Below are 21,913 nucleotides of genomic sequence, written 5' to 3'. Positions count from 1 at the left end.
AGGTTTGCTGCTTAGATCAGGGGGAGATTCACATTTGATGGACTACTCTGCCCGATTAATGTGAGACAAAATATCAAGTAGACTTACTTAAAATATAAACTACTTGCTTGATGGCCAAAAATATGTCTAAAGGTAAAGTGTTGTTTCACTGCATTGTGGCATAAGGGCAATATCACAGGATTCCATTCCAGAAACACCTGCAGTTGACTTTCAAGTAAATGTTTAGAAAAAGAAGTTGGAGATTTCTGAGCCCAACACTGTATAAGGGAATACATATCCAAACTTATGATTTTACAACACAGAAAAACTGCATAATGATTACAGGTTTGTAACATTTTCCTTCTACTTTGACTGATACCATAGTTTCGGAGAGGTTAAGTTTGAAAGATAATTTCTAACACATCTCTTGCCTTGGATTTAAAATTAATTTGAATTCTTTCTCAGATCAATTGCTCCCCTTTTTATTCAGTATTTAAAAAAGGGAATGGATGCTTAATGAGTCAGTGTGATCTCCAATTATTGATCGCGTAGTTGACCCATTTCTTACTAAATTTGTGGGAATACATCAGTATACATTTTTATTTATACAGTAAGTACTGAAATAGTTTTAAAGTACACATTTGTAATGTATATTCATAAGTTTACTATTCTTTTTCCTTTTTATTTATTTTTTTGTGCAGGATGGGTGTCACATTTACTGGAACAGACGGGGAAACAATGGAAATTAAATGTCGTGGAAAACCTGAGCGGTAAACACCATTTTTCTGCTCTTATGCAAAAGTATATGGTTAATTATCAGTTTCAAATGTTATACCTGTTCCTAATGTTCATTTGGTTTTTCAACATAAATCTTTTTTTGAGCATATATGCCTCACCCTAAAAAGAGACAGTTGATGCTGAAAGAGGAAGCACAGATACTTCAAGTTATGGCAAGTGTTGTGAAGAATGACAAAGCAAAAATGGCCCCTAAAATCTAATATACCAGCAGGACCAGGAGAAATAAACCAATCTAGTAAAAGGACAAACACTGCCTGGTAAATGGATGAAAGCAACGCATGAAGTCCTACATTAGAATATACAAAAAGTCTCAATGCTGTGAAACCTAAGCACAAGAGAATGGCTATTTTCAGAGGCAGTGAAAGCTGCAGTTGATGTCCTGCAGCATATCCTTGCCAGTGTTAAAGCCTTAAAAATAACAGTCCTGTTTGGAAGAATATTTACGTACTCGATCTAGTCACCCTCTAAGGCAGCTTATCTCCCCTTGCTGCTCAACCTTTTCTACCCAAAAATCCATACAACAGTCTCATTATTTTACCGCAGAATAAAACCTGTTTTCCCTGCAAAGGTAAAAACCCTAAGTTGGTTATAGAACAGCTGGTTTGAGTCACAAACTTGAATGAAATTGGAGATCTAAATATCTGAGTCAAGGAAGAAAAAATCAAAATGCAGGTCTTTCACTATAGAAGGAGACAAAAGCAAAAATAGACTTTGCACAAGCGGTCGATTTAGCACTGAAACCGAAATCCCCTATCCTCTCAATTCCTCATTTACAGGATATCTGCAAAAAACTTGTAGAACACTTCACATCCAAAATCCAAGACATTCATGAATGTATTGACATACCCTCCAATCCACCTCTAATTTTAGCTACAAACAAGTTACTACCTTAGAATCTGTCACAACCAGACAACTCACTTGGAAAATGTATCTATGTAATTTCATCCTCAATGTCTGACCTTCATCTTCAAGAATTGATGAGGACAATAAGAAGGGCAGAATGTCCCCTTGATCACTCATATTCCACTAACATTTACAGCATCCTCACCTCTACGTTCCCTCTCTTCTCTACAATGATCCAACCTTCAATCAAGAAACCCTGCCTCGACCTGCACAACCCCACTAACTAAAGATGTCTCTCCAACATAGTATATGCATCAAGACTCCTAGTTTTCCACATTTTTGGTCAACTCACACAGTTCAAGTGGGGTTCAGACTAATAAGGGGGACATAATCAGTATCAGTATTTTCATGGGCTGCCGTGTAGCTTATCAACAATAACGGCACACAGAACATAACCCTCTAAATGTGTTGGTGGCATTTGATGTAATGTACCACTGCACTCCATCCACCATACTCAATGCTGAAGGGATAGAGGACAATACTGTTACCTGGATAGTCTCCTTCTTATCTAACATAGCGCAAACTGTATACTTGATACTATTTTGTTGTAGAGTATAGTAGTTATATGCAGTACCGCAAGGTTTACCCTAATTCCACCCTCTTTATTTAAACCATGTCTCCTCTAATTGCTCAAACATTTTAATTTGCCCCAACCATACAGATGTTGACACAAAGGACACCCGCCACAGACTAACCCAGCATACACGAATGTCTACCTGAGGTAAACTAAGTATTTCAAGGACCACCTAAAGCTAAACCCAGACAAGACAGAAGTTCTTATTAGCGATAACCTAGGTATGTCCCTTTTCTCAGACCATCCAGTATTAACATCTGTTCTAAAGAGAGAAGTCTAAGGGCAACAAAGTATCTGACCCATAACTAGAATATCACATCCACGAAAAAATGAAATTTTGCTTCATTCTTCTCACTCTAAACTGTAGACTTCTTTCCTGGTATATGCCCAAATGCTTCAGGCTTTATTTCCACATGTACTTTTTCATCTGGATTAGGCCAGTGTGCTACTCTTAGGGCTACCAATTTATTCCTTACGAGGTTCTAATGTGTGCAGTATGTGGTAATAAAATGCTCTTTCCATAGCCAACCAAGAGAACACAACTCACTAGCCCTCTGAACACTTAACTATGTACCTATTGTCCAGCAGGTAAAATTCGAGGCTCTCTTCATGGCTCACAGATTATTCCAGCGGTCAAGGCTTCAATTCCTCTGTACTAGGGTATCTAAATACTTCCTAGCCTGCTGATTGAGATTTAGACAGGACCTTCATGTCACCAGACCAGCTTCTGCAGGGGAACTGATTGGAGGTGCTTGCTGCCAACTTGTGGCATGCACTCCCACACAGAGATCTGCTAAATTCAGGACTGTTTAAGTTCATAAAGTGAAAGCCTTTAAATTCAGAACAATAGATTAAAGATTTCTGAGACACAGCAAATATTCATGCAACCCAACTGAGATTTCTTCCGTCTTCCCAACCCTTAGTCATTTGGCCTCTCATAAAATCTGGTGTCACATAGCATCTGCTCCTGCACCTTTTGCTTCCTTCTCTCCTTTCTGTTCTCTCCCTTCTCGTTACTTCCTCTTGTCCCCTCTTCTCATTTATCGTGTCCTTCCTCAATATTTTGACCTCTTCTCAATGTAGCATTAGTTCACCTCTTGTCACTTCTTTCCTTCTCTTCCCCTCTTTCACATTACTTTCTCTTTGCCCATCGCCACACTCTTCCTTCTGCTCTTCCCAAGTTCCACTGGCTAACTCCTACTCTTCTCACCTTCCATCTCGCCACTCCGGTTATCCAGACTTCTTTCACTCTCTCCCCTCTTTTCTGCCTCTTGCCCCAAATTCCACCTATACCAGTCTGGAACACACTATACGAAAGCCAGGTAAGACTACCTTGAGCAATGGAACACTTGTATATGCCCACACAAACACAGCCCAGTCATCTCTACACATGTTAACCAAATCACACTTCAAAACATATAAACACATTTTTTATTTTTACATTTTCTGTTATTGATTCAACATAACACACAAACCATTTTACATGAGACACCACACCCTCCATCTTCGCACCAAAGTTTCCATACAGTGACTAGAGACACCATGCAACCTAACGCATCATATATCCTACCAGTTCAAATAACAATCACTCCTTATTATAGCACACCACAAGCAAGAACATATGCAAATACATGAACCATTTAATGTCACACTACACATCTGCACCACTAGGCTTGGCAAAACATACTACCCTCACAACAATTCGGTCTACAGCACACCAATATTAAAATGAAATATACAACATCCCATCCTATACCACACAAGCCTTACCCATTATAGTCTCTACTTAACATTCATTTAATTTTCAGAACCACTTCACCATACCATTTATGCCTTTCATATGACACTACAGAACTTCCCCTCAAGTGGACTGCAACAGCATACAAACTCTGCTAGTAAAGAGAGCATTTCTAGTACCCCTGTGAATCCCATAGGAGCCTGTGGGCCCAAATCAGTGCAATGTTCAGTGCCTTTTGTGGTGCTGAGTCCTGCACTACTGGCCTAGCCTCAATGATGTAACCTATTTCGGACCATGTTCTCATAGTTCTATCAGATTCAGATGCTCAACCCATTCCTGAACAAAGTTTTTCTGACCAAGACAATGAATATGATGACAATGGAGGCTTTTATGGGGAGCCCAATATTTTTTAAGACTTACAGGATGCAAGTGGATTGGACACCTCCCCTGACATTCGACTCCATTCCCCAAACCCACTGAGGAATCTGCATCTTCTATCATTTGCAGGGCCGCTGAAGTGCTTGATTTGACACTGCCTATGAAGGAAGTTAAAACCAATATCTTAACCTGGGCAGCCACAGCCTAGGAACCACTGCTGCTTTTCAACAAGGCTCTTAAAGACATACTGGTGGGCACCTGGGGAAAGTTAGGCTCATGCTTATGAATTAATTGATATGTAGAAAGGGGTCACAGGTCTACTTCCGGGACCCAGACTTTTTAGTGCAACATATTACCCTGGAGGGCCCGCTGGTTCAGGCACCATCCAGTCACCTTTGCATCAACTCCTTTTCCTACCACCCCACCTGAAAAGAAATTAAAGCAGACGACGAACTGAGCTAAACACGTTTACTCTAGTGCCACCTTTGCCGTACGATAGATCAATACCTTCTGCCTCCTGGGACGGTATTCGCACTCCTTGTTGTACGGAGTAATGGACACCTTGCCAGCTGTTCCAGAGAATGTCAGACATACAGTCCAGTGCCCGATCCTCGATGGCCAAGATACTGCGAAAAATACAATTAGTTCAGGCATGGACACAACCGCCTGCTTGGGTAGAGCAGTCGAGACCTGCGTGGTGCTTGGCGACCACCCTCTGGATTTGCTCCATGGGTGTTTTTTATTGGACGTTCAGGAATCCCACACATGAACATCGCATTTGATGGCTTGAAACCTTTCGAGCATCTTAAGAAATTTAAGGAGAGCAAGTCTCTCTCCCTCCCCCTGCTCCCTCTCTCCCTCTCCCACTCTCCCTCCCTCCCACTCTCCCTCCCACTCTCTCTCCCACTCTCCCACTCTCTATCCTCCCTCTCTCTATCCTCCCTCTGTCCCCCCCCCCCCACTCCAGCATGTTCAGCAGTTCCCCTAACAGCAACATTCCTTTCATGGCTATGGTAGGGAGTATGAGGGTAGGTAAAGCCAATACTCAACACAGTATCAGCAGGCCTCTGTGCCTGTTCGAGGACAAGGCCAAGGAGTCAGCAGTTAGGCCCACTGGGCAATGCTCTGCTTACACTATCACACCAGCTTCCCCCGCAGCCACTTTAATTTGTCCTTGGCGGTGCACATTTGCCCAGTAGGAGGTAGCGTCACCTGTCAACTCCCTGGATGGAGGAGCACCAATGGCTACTAAAGGTTATTGAACAGTGAGAATCCCACACCTCAACACAGGTGCCTTCTGCGGTTTCAGGTAGGCAAAGAGCATTTTCATTTCTGCATGCTCCTCCTTCGTCTAATCAGTGCTCTTCAGGCGTCCACTACGGTTATTGTGGTGGTTGCAGCCCATCTCCAGAGGTTGAGAATGCCAGCCTTCCCATACCTCAATGACAAGCTACCAAAGGCAGGCTTGCTTCAGTCGGCCACCACCCGATGAGGGCTGACATGTTAAATTCGCTGGGTTTCTCCTTCAGTGAGTAAAGTCACACCTCACTCCTTCACATCGGCTCCCCTTTATCAGAGCAGTCGGGGATACTGTGCTTTTTGAGCTATTCCTCTGCCTCAACACGTCCAGGACATTCGGTGCATGATCCTGATGTTTCAACCCTCGACCAGGGTCTCAATGAAAGTGGCTCTGAGGCTTCTGGACATCCTGCTTGTGCACTACTCCAGGTGGCATATGCGGATCCTTCAGAGAGATCTGAAGTCACAGTTGGCTCAGCACCAAGGCAACCAGTCGGACTACATCCAGGTGTCAAGGGAGACTACAAAAGAGCTGCAGTGGTGGCTGTTCGACCGGCGGCATACACCTCTCCATACCCCAGCCGGAGTTAATGGCTGTGACTGATGCATCGTTGCTGGGTAGTCGTCTGGGAGAAGTGGCAACCAGAGGACTGGCCGTAAGCTCATCTCCAAATTAACTTGTTGGAGTTCCACGCGATTCACTTAGCACTGAACACATTCTTCCAAACCATCAGAGAAGAATGAATGAACGTTCTCACAAACAGCACAACTGCCTTGTGTTACTGCAACAAACAGGGCAGAGTGGGGTTGAGGGTCCTGTGGCAGGAGCCTCTGCACCTTTTGAAGTGGCTGAATGCTCTGGAAATCGTCATGATCACCCAACACCTGGCAGGATCTTTAAACATGAGGGTAGACAAACTCAACCATCAGTGCCTCGCGGATCACAAATGGCAGTTACATTTGGAGGTGGCACACCGCATTTTCCAGCAATGGAGAAAACACTGGCTTGATCTATTCCCCTCTGCAGAGAACAGGCAGTGTCCTCTGCACATTGGAGTTCCCGAGGCAGTTCTTCCCGGGAGAAGCCATCCGTCTGCATTGTGGATGGGGACTCCTGTATGCCTTTCTGCCCCTCCCTCTCCTACCCAGACTGCTGAAAAAGCTCTGGAAATACCAGACCCAAGTCATTCCAGTGGCTCCAGACTGGGGGAGGAAAGTGTGTTACCTGACATTTCTGACCGCAATCATTGGGCCTCCAATCTCGCTGCCCCTTCGGGAGAACTTTTTGCTGCAGAAGCACAACTGGGTCCTGCAACTGAACTTGCACAATCTACGTCTCAATGCGTTGAGATTAAGTGGAAACAGTTGATGTCTTTCAACCTTCTTTTAAAAGTAATTGGTGTCATTTTGAAAGACAGTCTGCCCTCCACTAAGTCTGTATATTCAGGGCGCTGGGAGAGGTTTGTTGCCTGGTGCTCCCTCCATCAAGTTCATCCATTACAAGCAAACTTGTCAGACATCCTTCTAGTTTCTTTTAATGAAAAACAAACTAGAATGGTGTCTGACAAGCTTGGCAAGGCTTTTTATTGGCATATGTAAAGGTTGTATGTCATCCCTTTCGGCCTTCTTATGATTACCAGATCAGCCATCCCTCTTCAAGGCATCTGTTGTGATGCGTTTTTTGAAGGGACTAACCCACATGTTCCTACCACCACCTTTTGTGATGCCGCAGTGGGACCTTACTTTGGTTCACACTAATCTAATAGGGACGCCGTTTGAAACTTATACACAGTTGCCTTTTAAGCCTTCTGACCATCAAGAGTGGTTCTTGTCACAATCACATCTGCTAGGCAAGTGAGTGTACTCAAGGCATTGTGTCCGACAACCATACACTTTGTTCTTTCTGAACTATGTACTCCTCCAAGCAAAGGGGACATTTCTGCCAAAGGTTGTTACACCTTTCCACATAGGGCAATCCATTACTCTGCCAACCTTTGTGATCCAACTCTTCTCTCTAAGGAGAAGGACTAACTTCATTGACTTGACCCTAAGACTGGCTCTTAGTTTTTACCAGAGATTACTGGCAAGATGATCAGTTTTACGTTTGTGATCTCTGGAGTGAAAAAGGGAAAAGTGGTACAGAAGATGACCATCTCTCTCCGGATTATCCTGTGCAGAAAGATCTGCTACAGGCTAGCTCAGAAGCAGCCCCTAAAAGTGTTGTGTGCTCACTCAGAACAGCAGTTAGCCCCACGGAATGGATCAGATATTCAATAATCTTTACTAGATTTCTTGTGGGGAAAAAAGTTTCCTGTATCTTTAAGCTGTTGAGAATGATCTAGATAACAAAGAAAGTAAAGTCATTCGACTATAAAATAAATGTCATTGTGTATTTTGGTATTACTCATTCCTATTGCATGCATTGATTGCTTGGTTTTGAGAATTTTTAACAGTACCATTGATTTCTGTTTCCTTGACATTTTTCTGATCTTCTCATATCTAATATTTTATGTTTCCTTTGAAGCCAATATGTAAGGTAGTTGTCAAACAGCAGAAGTATGATTCATGTTCTCTCTTTTTTTTAAGGTACAAATTGCTTCATTTGTTGGAATTTGATCCAAATCGACGGCGAATGAGCGTAATAGTGCAGACTCCAACAGGTAAATAAATCAATTTCCTAAATTTGTCTGAGAGAATGCTTTTTTTCTTTCTTGTTTTATATAAAGTTTATGCCCATTTTCCTTCTAGGTGAAAAGATTTTATTCACAAAAGGAGCTGAATCTGCCATTCTCCCTAACGCCAAGAGTGGAGAAATAAACAAAACGAGGTACCATGTAGATGAATTTGCTTTGGTAAGATATACTATTTGTAAATTTGATACGTGGTGATAATCTTTGATTAAGCGAGCATGTGTGTAGAGCAGCACTTTTTTCTGTGACTCCATAAAAACAATCATTGTAGATCCTCACACTTTTGTGCAGTGCAGTTTTGGGTATCATAGTTATTCCCATTATGTAGATGTTTTGATTTTTGTGTGTAGTTTCATTGCTTTTTTATGGAATTTGAACTGAAGTGAGAAGTGTTTTTGCAGACAGTATAGCATGTTTGATTGGTTCAGCTAAGGTATTAGCAGGCTTTATATTTTCGAATGGCATTATATGGTTTTCAATTATCTGTGGACATTTTCAGTTGTATAATCATATAGTATAAATTAAAGCCTGTTTTACATGAAGAGCTTCATAAAACACTTTTTAATTCAATTAGCCAATGTTGCTGTTAACTCAGTTAATTGGTAATCAGTTTACTGACATCAGGACGGAAGACTGAGCAGGCGGAGCTACAATTTAGGCTTGTTACCTTTGGATCACATTAGATCACAGGAACAAGTGCTATTAAAAGGAATGCTGAAGAATATCTGAAGTTGCTTTTGTTACCAGATTTTCTCAAAGCCTGGTTTTGTTCTTCCTGGGATATTTATTCAAAGTTCAAACAATGGGGAAGCTTGGAGTAATAAACCACAGTTCTTTTATACCCTTGCTTTCAGCTTCCTTAATCAATTACCTATTTCTGCTTTTGAGGACATATAGCCCTGAATTTGCGCTGTGCACAATATGCATAGGCTCATTCTTTTACCTATTATATCAGGCTTCTCATTGCTACGCTGAGAGTTCCCTTACCACTTGACTTCCTTCTGGTCAGTCACATATTTCATTTATGCTGCATGTCACTGGATTTCAGAATACCAGTTTTTTGCTTCCTTGTTCCTAGAAGTTAACCCTTAGCTCCTGTGCTTCCAGTACTTATAACTGACTCACCACATGCACACTTGCCCTGTTTGTGATTCAAGGCTACTTATTTCATAGCAGATCCATTGTAGAAGAAGAGTGATAAAGAAAGCAATAACAATTGACTAGGGACATAAAAATAAACTGCATACATCCCCAGGCTTGCAGGTGTGATATACAACACCAGCCATCCCCATCAGTCTGTCGCCATCCTCTCATTGTAGACCAGAGGCCTCGGCAGCCTTCAACTGCAAAAAGCAGTATTACACTTTGTCAACTGACTCTAAGGGGTATTCTGGAGATTCTAAGGTTGGAAGAACAAGAGACGCCACAGGGCACCATAGCTCACCCTTTTTTCAGGATCTCATTCTGGAGTACTGTGTTCACTCTGCTCTGTGAGCTGAATGAAGCCATCTCTTTCCTCTGCCCAGATCTCCAGGTTTAAGTGGTCTCTTAGAAATTCAGAAGCTTGACAGGCAAGAGGAGAACCATTCTTAGCTGCATCACCATATAGAGACGTCATTACGACTGTCTCTGCCTGCAGAGCCTCAGCTGAAACCTCAGATAAAACTCAAAAGATTCCAAAATTTTCAAAAAACTAAGAATCCACCCTCTTCCTATTTTCTGTTGCACATTCTCTGAAATGAGCATAAGCTCCAAGGTCTTTTTCGTCTACAGGTAGAATTGTTCACGTTCCAGTAGTCTCTCCTGCTGCCACCAGCTTCTCCACCATTTCATTTTCAAGATCTACCTCAACTCGTTTTTAGTAAAGTTTTAAACTGATAATCAAAATTTGGCAAATAAAGATCAGACTATTTCCCAAAGTAACAATTGGATAATTAAAAAAATTAGTAAATGTAAGGAAAAAAGGTTAGATTTGGTAAGTTTAAGAACCCCAACTACCTCAAAATTGTGTAACAACCCTCTCTGTCTGCCTAATATATTTCCAAGTACGTTTAATTTGTGCAAGACACCTGCAGACAATCAAATCGCTTCAATAAACATAGACTTCCATACCGCTATGAAACACTTGCAAGGTGCCTTTCCTCTTGAGATGTAGATTCAGATAGGGATATACACTCTATTCAATAAGTCACTATGGAAGGAATGTTAGCAGTGTTGATTTTCTAACAAGATATCCATGCTCTAGTCTTCCAATAATATTAAAGAAGCTTAACAAACCATGTCCTATTAATGATGCCTTAGTACATTGGGTTTGGAAGTACTCTTTTGTGGTATGTTTTCCTCTGACTAACATAACCAATGAAAAAAACATATTTCTATGCAATTTTATTCCTAACATTATCAATATTCCAAGTAAGATTTTTCTACAACAAATATGTACTAAAAACCATAATTTCTATTTTTGAGACATGTATTTGGAAGTGTTTATTCCCAGGTTGTTGGATGGATGAGTATTTTATCTGGAGACCAATTAGCAATAATTCAACGACCACAATCTCTTTACCATACATCAATAAAGTAATGGGTTGGGAGCCTAATTTTGGGATCTAAAGGAACGTACATTGTTCAAATTGCATGTTAAATTGGCAAGATATGGCACAAACAACAATAGGATCAAAACAAATCCCTTCTTCAAGCTTTTCCTTGCTGATCTGGGAAACTAAAGTAATTTATGATATATAGTTGTGCCAGACCAATTTATCAGAATAGAGTTTTTAATGCATTTAACTGGGGAAATGTCTAATTTCTCCTACTTGTTCCATACTAACAGGTGATCAACCATATCGAAAGCAGGTGTAAAAATGAACAAACGTTCTATATAAAGGATGCTTTTGGTGCAAGATATACTTTTTACAAAGTAGTCGTGAAGTCAAAATATTATCAATGGTTTGGAAACTGGTTTTAAAACCACATTGTTCCAAAGGACTTCTGATGATATTCAGGATTGGTGTGCAGTCGCGGGCATACTGCTAGAGAAGGAATCTAACTGGTCTCTTATGCTATCCTTGAGTGATGTATCCCTCTGGGAGTCGATCATCTGCATTGCTTCTGAGTGTGGTAAACGTTTGTACTTGCTGTGATAGATGTGTTACTGTTGATAAAGAAGGTATGGTGGGAATCATTGTTTGTTATCCTATATTTTATCTCTCTAGCATAAGCTCAGTTATTGATTTGTTGCATGTTAATAGTCAAGAAATTAAAAATACTAAACAAAAAAAACCATGTTCAAAGGAGATTAAGCCGTGGATTTATGATCATCAATTCAGATGATATTAGGATATTTTGTATATAGTTTACCTACTGAATGTAATAAAGGCCTATACCTTGATAGGGGGTCAGTATTGCCCCTTTTAATAATCGTCAAAACAAACCATTGAACTAGTGACACACAAACTTGGCAATCCATGGTTTCTTTGGATTAAAGTAGTGGAGACCTCATCTGGCCCTTATGCTTTTAATGGTGTTGCATGGCAGATAAATTTAAGAATAAGATGTTCAGATCAGGGAATAATTTAGACCCTGACTTGATGGAGTAAGGCATGGTTCAACACTAAGAAAAAGTAAGGTAATGACATGTAAAGCATCAGAATGGACTATCCAGAAAGGTTTGTTTGGACAAGTGTGTTCAGTATGTCTTTACCAAGTGCTTGTTTCACAGATTTCCAAAATGTTGTCAAGATCTTCTTATGAAGTGTTTCATTCCCACAGAAGCAGACGCATGATATTTCTTTTGACTGAGTTAAGGTGCCTTGTTTTTTTTTTTAATAGGTAGACCCTTTTTATCATTACATGGATGAATACTTTACTTTTAGTGTAGACTTTGGAAAGGCATGTTTTTAAAGACCTGCATAGCCTTTCAGTGACTGAATATGTTAGCATGTTATACCAGTTGATTATTGGTTGCTAACCAGGAGTAGTATTAGATTGAATGAGCTGAAAAGAGGATTATGATCACTATTTGCTCTGTCCCAGACCTCTAGATTTGCAAAATCAATAGCTAAGTATTTTGATACAAAAACATAGTCAATAGTAGATATAGTACGGTGTCTATGCCATGTTGAACAACTAGGATTTGACCTACTGTTTTTCCATTCAATTTAACTAGGTTCAGTTTGATTCACCATTGTAGTAGGGTTGAATTTTGAATTATATAATATTGTGAAAACCTAGTTCCCAAACTTAATTAATGCAGGGTAATTATGACATTAAGTAATTCGAATTTGCTATCCATGCATTATATTACTCCATTAATATTAATTTACTGTGGGGATGAGAAGCTTCATTTGAATCAGCGGTAAACACATTTAGAAAATCCCACACCATCCTGAACATATAAATTATCAACAATTGAGGTTTCTTGTAAACAAAGAATACTAACATTGCTGTCCCGCAGATCCTTTGATTACGGTTCTAATATTTATCCTTTAATAAAGCATGCCTAATAAAACACAATACACATATTGATGTGTATGTCAGAGAAAAAGGAAAACTCCATTAGTAGAAGAAATGTTTATCCATCTCTTCTCTTCATCCGTGTCCTTCCAAGGAGATTCTCAAGACTGTAACTTGACTTACGGACACTAAATGCATTTCTTTTGTAAAACTGATAATACTTTAACTTTTTAGCAAATAAAACCAAGTGTTTAGCTGACCATAAAAAGATTGAAATAAGAAAAAAAGGCGAAAAGAAGTGACCAGGCATCAGGTAGTCTCTCCCCATTTAATCTCCCCCTAAATTTCAATGAATATTCTTGCACATGCTAAATAATGCCACTGTTTCTGCCGAGCTCTGCTTTAGACTTTGGGCAAATAAATGGCAGTACTTCTAAGGTCACTTTGTGAGCACTAGTGGGCCTATTCTCCTCAACCCTTGCAGTAGACGTTGAGGCAAAATTTCTATTGACGGAAAGGCCTCTATTTTGTCCTGTATCTAGTGCCTTCTTTCCTAGTGTAAGATGTGAAAGTATGTAGCAGTCATTAACAATGAATTCAGTTAAACCTGCTTCTACGCCTTTGCAGTCTTTAACTGGACACTTGAATCAGGAACAGCCCCCACACTTCACTTGCTAACCCCGTCTGCCTGCCTTGTGAGAGCTGAGTCTGTAGTAATTTTAGGCTGTTTAAAAAAAAAAAAAGATATTTTAGGCAGTCACAAAGTAACCAAGGTAGGGCATTAGGGGCAAAATATTTTAGTTTAACACGGTCACCAGTTCTGTATTCAGCATGTTTCTTTTTAAAATAAAATTTCCAAATAACAGTTAAAGGAACTTTTCCATTTTACCTCCATCTTAATATGATATAAATATCACTACTTTTTTGGCTTAGTCAATACTTAGTAAGAATCCAAAAGGCTGAAGATAAAAGAATAATGCTCAGCTAGTTGTCCCTTGTAATTTTCTACCTTATGTGATCCTCTAGACCACTTGAAGCTCATGTACTAAAGGGCTCAATCCAGGTCGCTTACTTTTTAGTGTTTGCAACATGTATTTAGATCCGTAAATAATACCTATATTAGCCAAGTTGTGATAGGGTTTTGTGTTTGTTTTCATTAAGCCTTTACTTTTGTATATAATCCTTTTGTATTATAGATGTTTTGTAATGTTACATTACATAAGCGAAGGTGAGGAGTTTGGATCTAAGAGTAAGAATAAGGTGCTCAGTACTAGAGTATACATTCTCCATGTAATTGGCTTTTTTAATTTTAAAAATCCATAACACATTTAGACATATTAACTATAACTATATGTACTCTTACAGACCCCTTAACCCCAGAGTCACCCACTATACTTTGAAAGGGTACTGAATGAAGGCGGTGGTAGTGTTAAGAGGGCTTCACAAACACCAATTCCAATTTACAGTTACCTTGTGCTTTGTAAAAGCGTTTGGTTCTTGCGCCACAAACCCCACTCCGTCAGGTACTTGTAAGTAACATGAACTTGCTTTGAATATTTATAAATTTCTCATTGCCTAGTGGCCTATTTGGCAAATTGCAGTGTGTTTCACCTGTATAGGTTAGTTTTTGGGAATGTATTTAGAGAACCCTTCAATGTTCCAGAGACATTTTGAATTAGATTTTTTATTGAAACATAAGACACCTTGGGTATCTGTAAGCCCTTTCTATTGTGATCAAACAATTGTTATTGATTTGTATTTTTCTATTCAATCTTTTGTCATTCCTTTTTTCTTAGAAAGGGCTTAGAACTTTGTGTGTGGCCTGCCGACGATTCAGTGCTGAAGAGTATCAAGAAGTTGACCGTCTCCTTTTCGAGGCCAGAACAGCTTTACAACAGCGAGAAGAGCGATTAAGAGATGCATTCAACTTCATAGAGAAAGACCTTGAAATTCTTGGTGCAACTGGGGTGGAAGACAAGTAAGTATTGCGTAGTATGTATTTTTAAGAGTATTTATCGATTTAAAGCAAACATTATCTGATAGAGACTTCTAGCCGCAGATTCCTTACGTTGGAATTTTCCCCAGGTGTTAGACTGGATCTGGAAACGTTCACTTGTGCCTCAGAAGGTGGCATCGTTAACTCCGCATGGCGTCATCTACGCCAAAAATGATGTGCACTGTGCCTATATTGACGCCACCCTAGCACGCTGCCATCCGTTATTACTTGCCAGTCAGCGCAGATCCGGAGAGAGCTATCCCAGTCACTTTTTGATAATTTTTTCGCCTTTTTTTCGAAGGTTTTAAGACTTGTCTCCTGGTGTGGCAGGGATGTCAACGAGGAAGGCTGGATTGATACCCTGCGGTTTCCCATCACCAACAAATGTTGGTTACTGATCCTCAGCTTTGTCGGTCTCTGGTGTCTTGAGCGTGACCACGATGCCAAGACCTGCATCGATTGTCGTGACATGAACCCCAAGGCCTTGAGCGAGCGATACCACAAGCTTCTTGCCACTCGATGTGTGCCGCCCTGACGGTCTCAGTCCTGGTCGAGAGGAAGGTGCAGGGGATCAGTTGATCTTCGTTGCAGTTAGTCGTCCCATTCTGTTAAGTCTGACAAGAAGAAGAAAAGCAAGAATTCGAAGACGTCTTCTACTTCTCCTTGTTTGTTAGTCACCTGACGAGAAGAGGGAGCACCGACACTCGAGGCCCGGCTGCGTGGTTGAGCCTGTGTCTCCGCTGTCTCCGTGCCCCCCTGAGCTGGCGAGACTCCCGCCCAACATTGTGAATTTTATGGGGCCATGCACCTCATATTTGGACACACTGTCCTGATAGAGCGCCTTCAGGCCCAGCGGGGTCAGGAGGGACACCTACTGGTCGTCTGCTAGAGGATTCGTCCTCCGTGCCAATCAGGCCCTTTGGATTTACAGATGGATCTGGACCGGCGCCAGATGAGCCACCTTTACCTGCCCCGGCCCACTGTAGACACTTCCAGCGGTGCTGTCCCCATTCTAATCCCCGACTCCGACACGGAGCCGGATAGGCATCGTCCGACCTGGCACAAACTGGAGCCACGCCTGAGCCCTATTCCTATGGGTTCGGACTTGTGGAAGATTGGAAAGGGCCATTAGACCCTTATGAGTACCAGCTCCTAGACTCCAATGAGGACACCTGATACCAGGATTTGGAGGATGCCAGTGGACTAGACACCTCCCCAGATACTGGATTGGTCTCTACTACTCCAGTGGCTACAAAGGAGGGGCATTGTTTGCTGTGATGGTGAGGAGAGTGGCAGAGATCCTGGTCCTTAGCCTGCCCTCAGTGGCAGTCAAGACTAATTTCTTGACTAAGGTGCTTCAGCTGGGAGTTACCATCTCAGAACCGCTTCCCCCATTTAATGAAGCCCTCACAGGCGTCCAGCTTTGGGCCTGGTCCAAGCCCTGCAAAGGGGATCCTGTGAACTGGGAAATTGCCTGCTGCCATCTCTCCACCCCAGGGGACCCGAATTTGCTCACCAAACACCCTACCTAGGAGAGTTTGGTGGTCCAAGTCTCCACTTTCTGAGTAAATCCTGGCACGTTCAGTACCACCCCACCATATAGGCATTCAAAAAAAAGGCTAGACACCTTAAGCAAGAAAATGTTTTCTTTGGCCAGCCTGGCACTGTGGTCAGTGAACAACACGTGCCTTTTGGGGCGTTACTCCCATTCACTCTGGGATTCGGTTGGGCAGGTGCTCACTATGGTCTCAAAGAAAGTCCAGGTCATACTCTCCCAAGCTATTGCTGACTGGAGAGACATTACTCAGTTCTCAATTTGATGTGGGCTGGACACAAGTGACTCGCTAGGCACAGCGGGTTCTTCGTCTGTGGTATTACAACGCCATGCTTTGCTGAGGATGACTGTCTTTTCAGGGGATGTCCAATCTTTGCTTATGTGCATTCCCTTGGATGGCTCCTGTCTCTTCGGAAACAGGTGAGCTCAGCGCTGTAGGGTTTCAAGGATAGCAGGTCCTTGGGCCTTTCCATGGTTGTTCGCCAACCCCTGTTCGCCTTTCGCTCCTTTTGTGGCCATGGAAGTGGCTTCCAACCGTGTCTCTACCCACCCACCCACCACGGCATGCAAGCTTCACAGCCCCTGCTTGGCCAAGAACACAGTACCTGTAGAACCCATGGTTCATGTCCCCGGCATCCTTGGCCTACAAACCTCTTTAGTTTGCCTTCCGACCATCATGGGCAACCAGTGGGAGGCAGGATACACCATCACCTGCACCACTGGAGGTCAATAACATCCAACCAATGGGTTCTCTAGATTGTCCAAAGGGGCTACTCCCTCCACCTACTTGCTGACGGTGGACCATCTTTCCTTACTCCTACAGGAAGTGGCGGCTCTCTTGGCCAAGGGGGCCATAGAGAGGGTGTCAGTGGCAGAAGTAGGTTGTGGTTGCTATTCCTGCTGCTTTCTGGTGCCCAAAAAAGATGGAGGCCTTCATTCTGTCCTAGACCTGTGCCCTCTCAATTTCTTCCTCAAAAAGGAGAAATTCAAAATGCTTACGCTTGTACGATTCCTACCTCCAATGTGACCGGGAGACTGGATGGTAGCATTGGATTTGTAGGATGCATTCTGTCCTGCCTGCCCTCAGACTGTACCTGGTGTTCACGGTATGCCACACACACTTTTAGTTCACCATGCTCCCCTTTGGCCTTACCAGCACCCCTCAGGTGTTCACCAAAGTCTTCTGCGGAGATCAGATGTCTTCCCCCTCCTCGACGACTGGCTGTTGAAGGTGGGATTATCCCAGACAGTAGTCTCCCACCGCCAGACTACGGCTGAGCTCCTCCACTCCCTGGGGTTGGGGTAGGCCATGAGTACTTTCAGTTCACAGTGCTCCCCTTTGGCCTTACCAGTGCCCCACGGGTGTTCACCAGGGTAATGGCGGTGATTGCAGCACATCTGCGGATATTAGGGGTGCCTGTCTTCCCCTATCTCGAATTCTGGCTGTTGAAGGCAGGCTCGTCCCAGGGACTTGTCTCCCACCTCCATACTACAGCAGACCTTCTGCACTCCCTGGCGCTCATTATAAACTTGCCAAAGTCACACCAGACTCCTTCTGGGACGCTCCTTTTCGTCAAAGGTGTACTAGACACAGTGAAGTTTTGGATTTATCCTACAGACTGGCGAGTCCAGGATATTCAGACTGATACCAATGTTGCAGCCTCTAACCTGGGTTTTGGTGAGACTGACTATGAGGCTCCGGACCTCATGGCCTCCTACATACTGCTAGTGACACGTGTCTGCTGGCGTATGTGGGCTCTGCAGTGGGACCTGAAGTTCCAATATGCACAGCATCCGGGAAATCTCTCTTGACATGGTCCAGATCTCGGCGGGCACTGCAAAGGATCTGCAGCAGTGGTTAACAAACTGCGGATGGGTCAGCGCAGACCCCTCTCCCTTCCCCAACCAGATCTACCTGTAGTGACAGATGTCGCTCCTGGGATGGGGTGGCCATCTGGGAGTGGTAGAGATCAGAGGCCTTTGGTCTCCAGCGGAATCCGGACATTACATCAACCTACTGGAACTCCAAGTGATCTAGCTGTCACTGAAAGCCTATCTACCCTTTATCAAGGGAAGCCTAGACCTGGTTTTCACGGACAACATCACTACAATGTGATACTGCAACAAACAGGGCGGGGTGGGGTTGTGTACTCTGTCAAGAGGCCTTGCACCTCTTGACATGACTGGAACGTCCGGGCATATCCCTGGTGGTTCAACACCTGGTGGGCTCTTTGAGCGCCAGGGTGTACAAACTCAGCCAAAGATGCCTAGCGCATCATGAATGGCATCTCCACCCAAGGCAGTGTAAGGTCTCTTTCAGCAGTGGGGCGAGCCTTGGTTATATCTTTTCCCCACTGCCGGAAATCCGTAATGTCAGTAGTTTTACATGCTGGAGTTTCCAAGGCGGCTCTCACTCTGAGCCGCTTTTAGTCGTGAGTGGAATGCAGGCCTCCTGTACGCCTTTCTGCCCATACCACTCCTGCTCAGAGTTCTCAAACAAATCAGGAATGACCGGGCCCAAGTTATCCTTGTGGCTCTGGACTGTGTTCGGAGAGTCTGATATCCCGAGCTGTTGAGCATGTCCATCAGTACTCATATCAGGCTGCCCCTTTGGGAAGATCTTCTGTCACAGCAACGGCGAGGGTTCTCCACCTGAACCGGTCAGCCCTCCGCCTTCATGCATGAAGATTAAGCTGCAACATTTGACCTTCTGCCCTAAGTCTGTAATGTTAACTTGGCGTCCCTCCACCAAAACAGTGTACACCAACCATCGAGATACATTTGTGGCATGGTGTTATGAGAAACAGGTTGATCCCCCATCTGTTCCCCTTTCTTAGGTTTTTCGGTTTGTCCTAACCCTGGCTCAGCAGGGTTCTAAATTGGTCACTTTGAAAGGTTATCTCTCTGCTATTTCTGTGCTCCCTATGATCCGCTTCATTCATGCCCTCTTCAGAACCTTACCATCAAGACTGCTTTTCTGGTGGCAATTTCATCTGTCGCGAGAGTCCGTGAACTACAGGCATTGTCCTCTCAGGCTCACTACATCTAATTTTTCTCCAACAAACTGTTCCTTGAGGAAGGTAGTCACCCTGTTCCACGTAAGCCAATCCATCACTTTGGCTACCTTTTACTCTGCACCTCATTCCTCTGAGGAAGAGAGACTCCACCGGCTAGACCCAAAAAGAGTGTTGTCGTTCTACCTTGACCGCACAAAACAATTCCAGGTGGGCGAGCAACTCTTCGTGGGGTATGTTGGGCCAAAAAATGGACGGCTGTACAGACACACACACACTCCTGATGGATCGGGCTCTGCTTTAAAATCTGTTATGCATTGGCCTAGTAGCAACCCCCTGAGGGCTTTGATGCTCATTTCAGCAGAGCAAAGGCTGCGACCACTGCATTAGCATTCAGACGTCCAGTCCTGGACATCTGCCAGGCAGCAATGTTGGCCTCTTTATCCATGTTCACTAAGCACTACTGCCTGGAGAGTCGGGCCTTCGGTTTCCGGCACTTTTCCCATTCGGGTCTGCAGAATATTTTGGTGTGAGATTGTTTTGCAGTCCCACCTCTGGGGAGGTATTGCTTGGTTATCTGTTCTAAGGTGAGGAGTATGCTGCTACAAGTCTATATCAGATAAACAAGTTACTTTCTTTCAGTATTGCCATATCTGGTAAAACTCTATCTAGCTGCAGATTCCTTACCAACCCTCCCATCCTCATCACGCTGCAAACAAATTTCTAGGGACTAGGCTGCTCACCTTTCAGGGCCCTAGTTTCACATACCAGTTGTCAGTGCTCTTCTTGGCGTGCAGGGGTACTGCACAAGAAAAATGTCCGGATCTAGTCTGGTTCCTGGGGCAAATTGTAAGATTAGGAATCTGCGGCTGGATAATCTCTACCAGTTAAGGTGTTACTGAAGGTAAGTAAGTTGTTGTTTTATGAATTTTGCAGGTGCACATATTTAACCCTGGTATATTTCTTGTAATTGAAAATCTGAAATCTGAAAGAAACACGTTAGATTCCTCACCTTAGAATATCCCCAGGCGTCAGGCTGGATCCGGAAAGATTTTTCGTCCGCAATACCCCTTGCGCGTCGCTAGGCGTCGTCTGCGGCTCCGCGTCCGTCGTCGGCGTCGTGCGCCAGAATGACGTCGTCGGAGTACTTAGACGCCGCCCTCGCGCGCTGACGTCAGTTCTTCTTTTTTCCGCGCCAGACAGCGCCGATCCGGGAAGAGCTTACCCCTTAGTCAATTTTTGACTAAACTTTTTGACTCTTTTTGGTCTTTTGTCGACTCGACTCTGGTGCCGGTGGGATGCCTGGTTTTAAGGCCTGTGACGCCTGTCATCGCCTGATGTCGGTGACGGATCACCATTGCCGGTGCCTTTACTGCCTGGAGCCCGACCACGACGCGGAGTCGTGCCCCGACTGGCAGGCCTTGACCTCGAAGGCTAGGCGGGAGCGGTCCCGTAAGCTTCTCGAGCTTCGGCACTCGGCTCCGCGTCGCTCTCGATCCCGGTCCAAGGATCGGTCGCTGAGCCGCACTCGACATCGTCACTCGTCTGGCTCGAAGTCTTCGGGTAAGTCGAGGCACTCTAAGAAGTCCAAGAAGCGACACCGCTCTTCGGACTCCCCTCGCCGGTCGCGCGACTTGGCCGAGGGTCCGGGTGGTTCCACCCCCGCGGCTCCGCAGGAGCCGCAGCCGTCTCCATACCCGCCGGTCCCTGGGACTGACGCAACTCCGGCGGAGGTCAGTGCCTTCCTCTCGGCCATGAGGGGCCTGGCTCCGCCGTCGACGCCTGCCGGCGCGCCTTCGGACCCCGCGGGCTCGACTGGCGACCTCATGTGCCGGCAGCTCCAGCCCAGGCGCCGTCGACTACTTCGGTCCCGACGCCACAGGTCCCCGAGAGATCCAGCCTGTTCCACCACCGGCGCCGTCTCCGGACGACGCAGTTCCCCGGTTTAGCCCCTGTCCGGACCCGACACCGGCACGTCGCCGTCCGGCGCCGCAACCAATGCCGATGGATGAACGTTTCATCTACCGTCCGGCTCCGATCGTTCCTCCTGTTTATCAGGAATCGGATGACGGGGGCGACTGGGAGGGGTCTGAGGACCCTATGGCCTTCCAAGGTCAACTTTCACAGGACTGGGCAGACAAACTGGGGGATGCCAGTGGTCTGGACACTTCGTCGCACGCTGGCTTCATCTCTCCTCCGACTGTGGCTTCGGAGGAAGGTGCAGCTTTTTCCGTGGTGCTGCGCAAGGCGGCCAAAGCCCTGGGGCTCGAGTTGCCTGCTGTGGCCGTGAGGACTAATATCCTCACAGAGGTGCTTCAACCGTCAGCAAGCTCCACAGAGCCTCTGCTGCAGTTCAATGAGGTCGACGTTCTGCAGGGCACTTGGTCCAAGCCCTCCACAGTTCCTCCTGTGGATCGGAACGTGGCCCGGCGCCACAGCCCTGCTCCGGGCGACCCCAGTTTCCTGTCCCAACACCCCACCCCCGAGAGCCTGATTATCCAGACCTCCTCTTCCCAATCCTCCTTCCCGTCCGCTCC

General features: G+C 44.4%; 1 protein-coding gene across 3 annotated transcripts in view; it reads left to right on the top strand.

Moving 5' to 3' along the window:
* ATP11B (ATPase phospholipid transporting 11B (putative)) overlaps positions 1-21,913 on the top strand; it is a 446,007-nt gene that overhangs the window by 205,439 nt on the left and 218,655 nt on the right. For all 3 annotated transcript variants that reach the window (XM_085635367.1, XM_085635368.1, XM_085635366.1), the window contains exons 15-18: positions 681-749; positions 8,256-8,329; positions 8,418-8,521; positions 14,608-14,789. In XM_085635367.1, the coding sequence (XP_085491493.1) occupies positions 681-749; positions 8,256-8,329; positions 8,418-8,521; positions 14,608-14,789 (429 nt within the window). The remainder of the gene's footprint in view (positions 1-680; positions 750-8,255; positions 8,330-8,417; positions 8,522-14,607; positions 14,790-21,913) is intronic.

This window comes from Triturus cristatus, chromosome 11 (assembly GCF_964204655.1).
Source record: "Triturus cristatus chromosome 11, aTriCri1.1, whole genome shotgun sequence".
Lineage (NCBI taxonomy): Eukaryota > Metazoa > Chordata > Amphibia > Caudata > Salamandridae > Triturus > Triturus cristatus.
The sequence above is the reverse complement of the archived record's forward strand: the minus strand, read 5'-3'. Positions and strand labels throughout refer to the sequence as shown.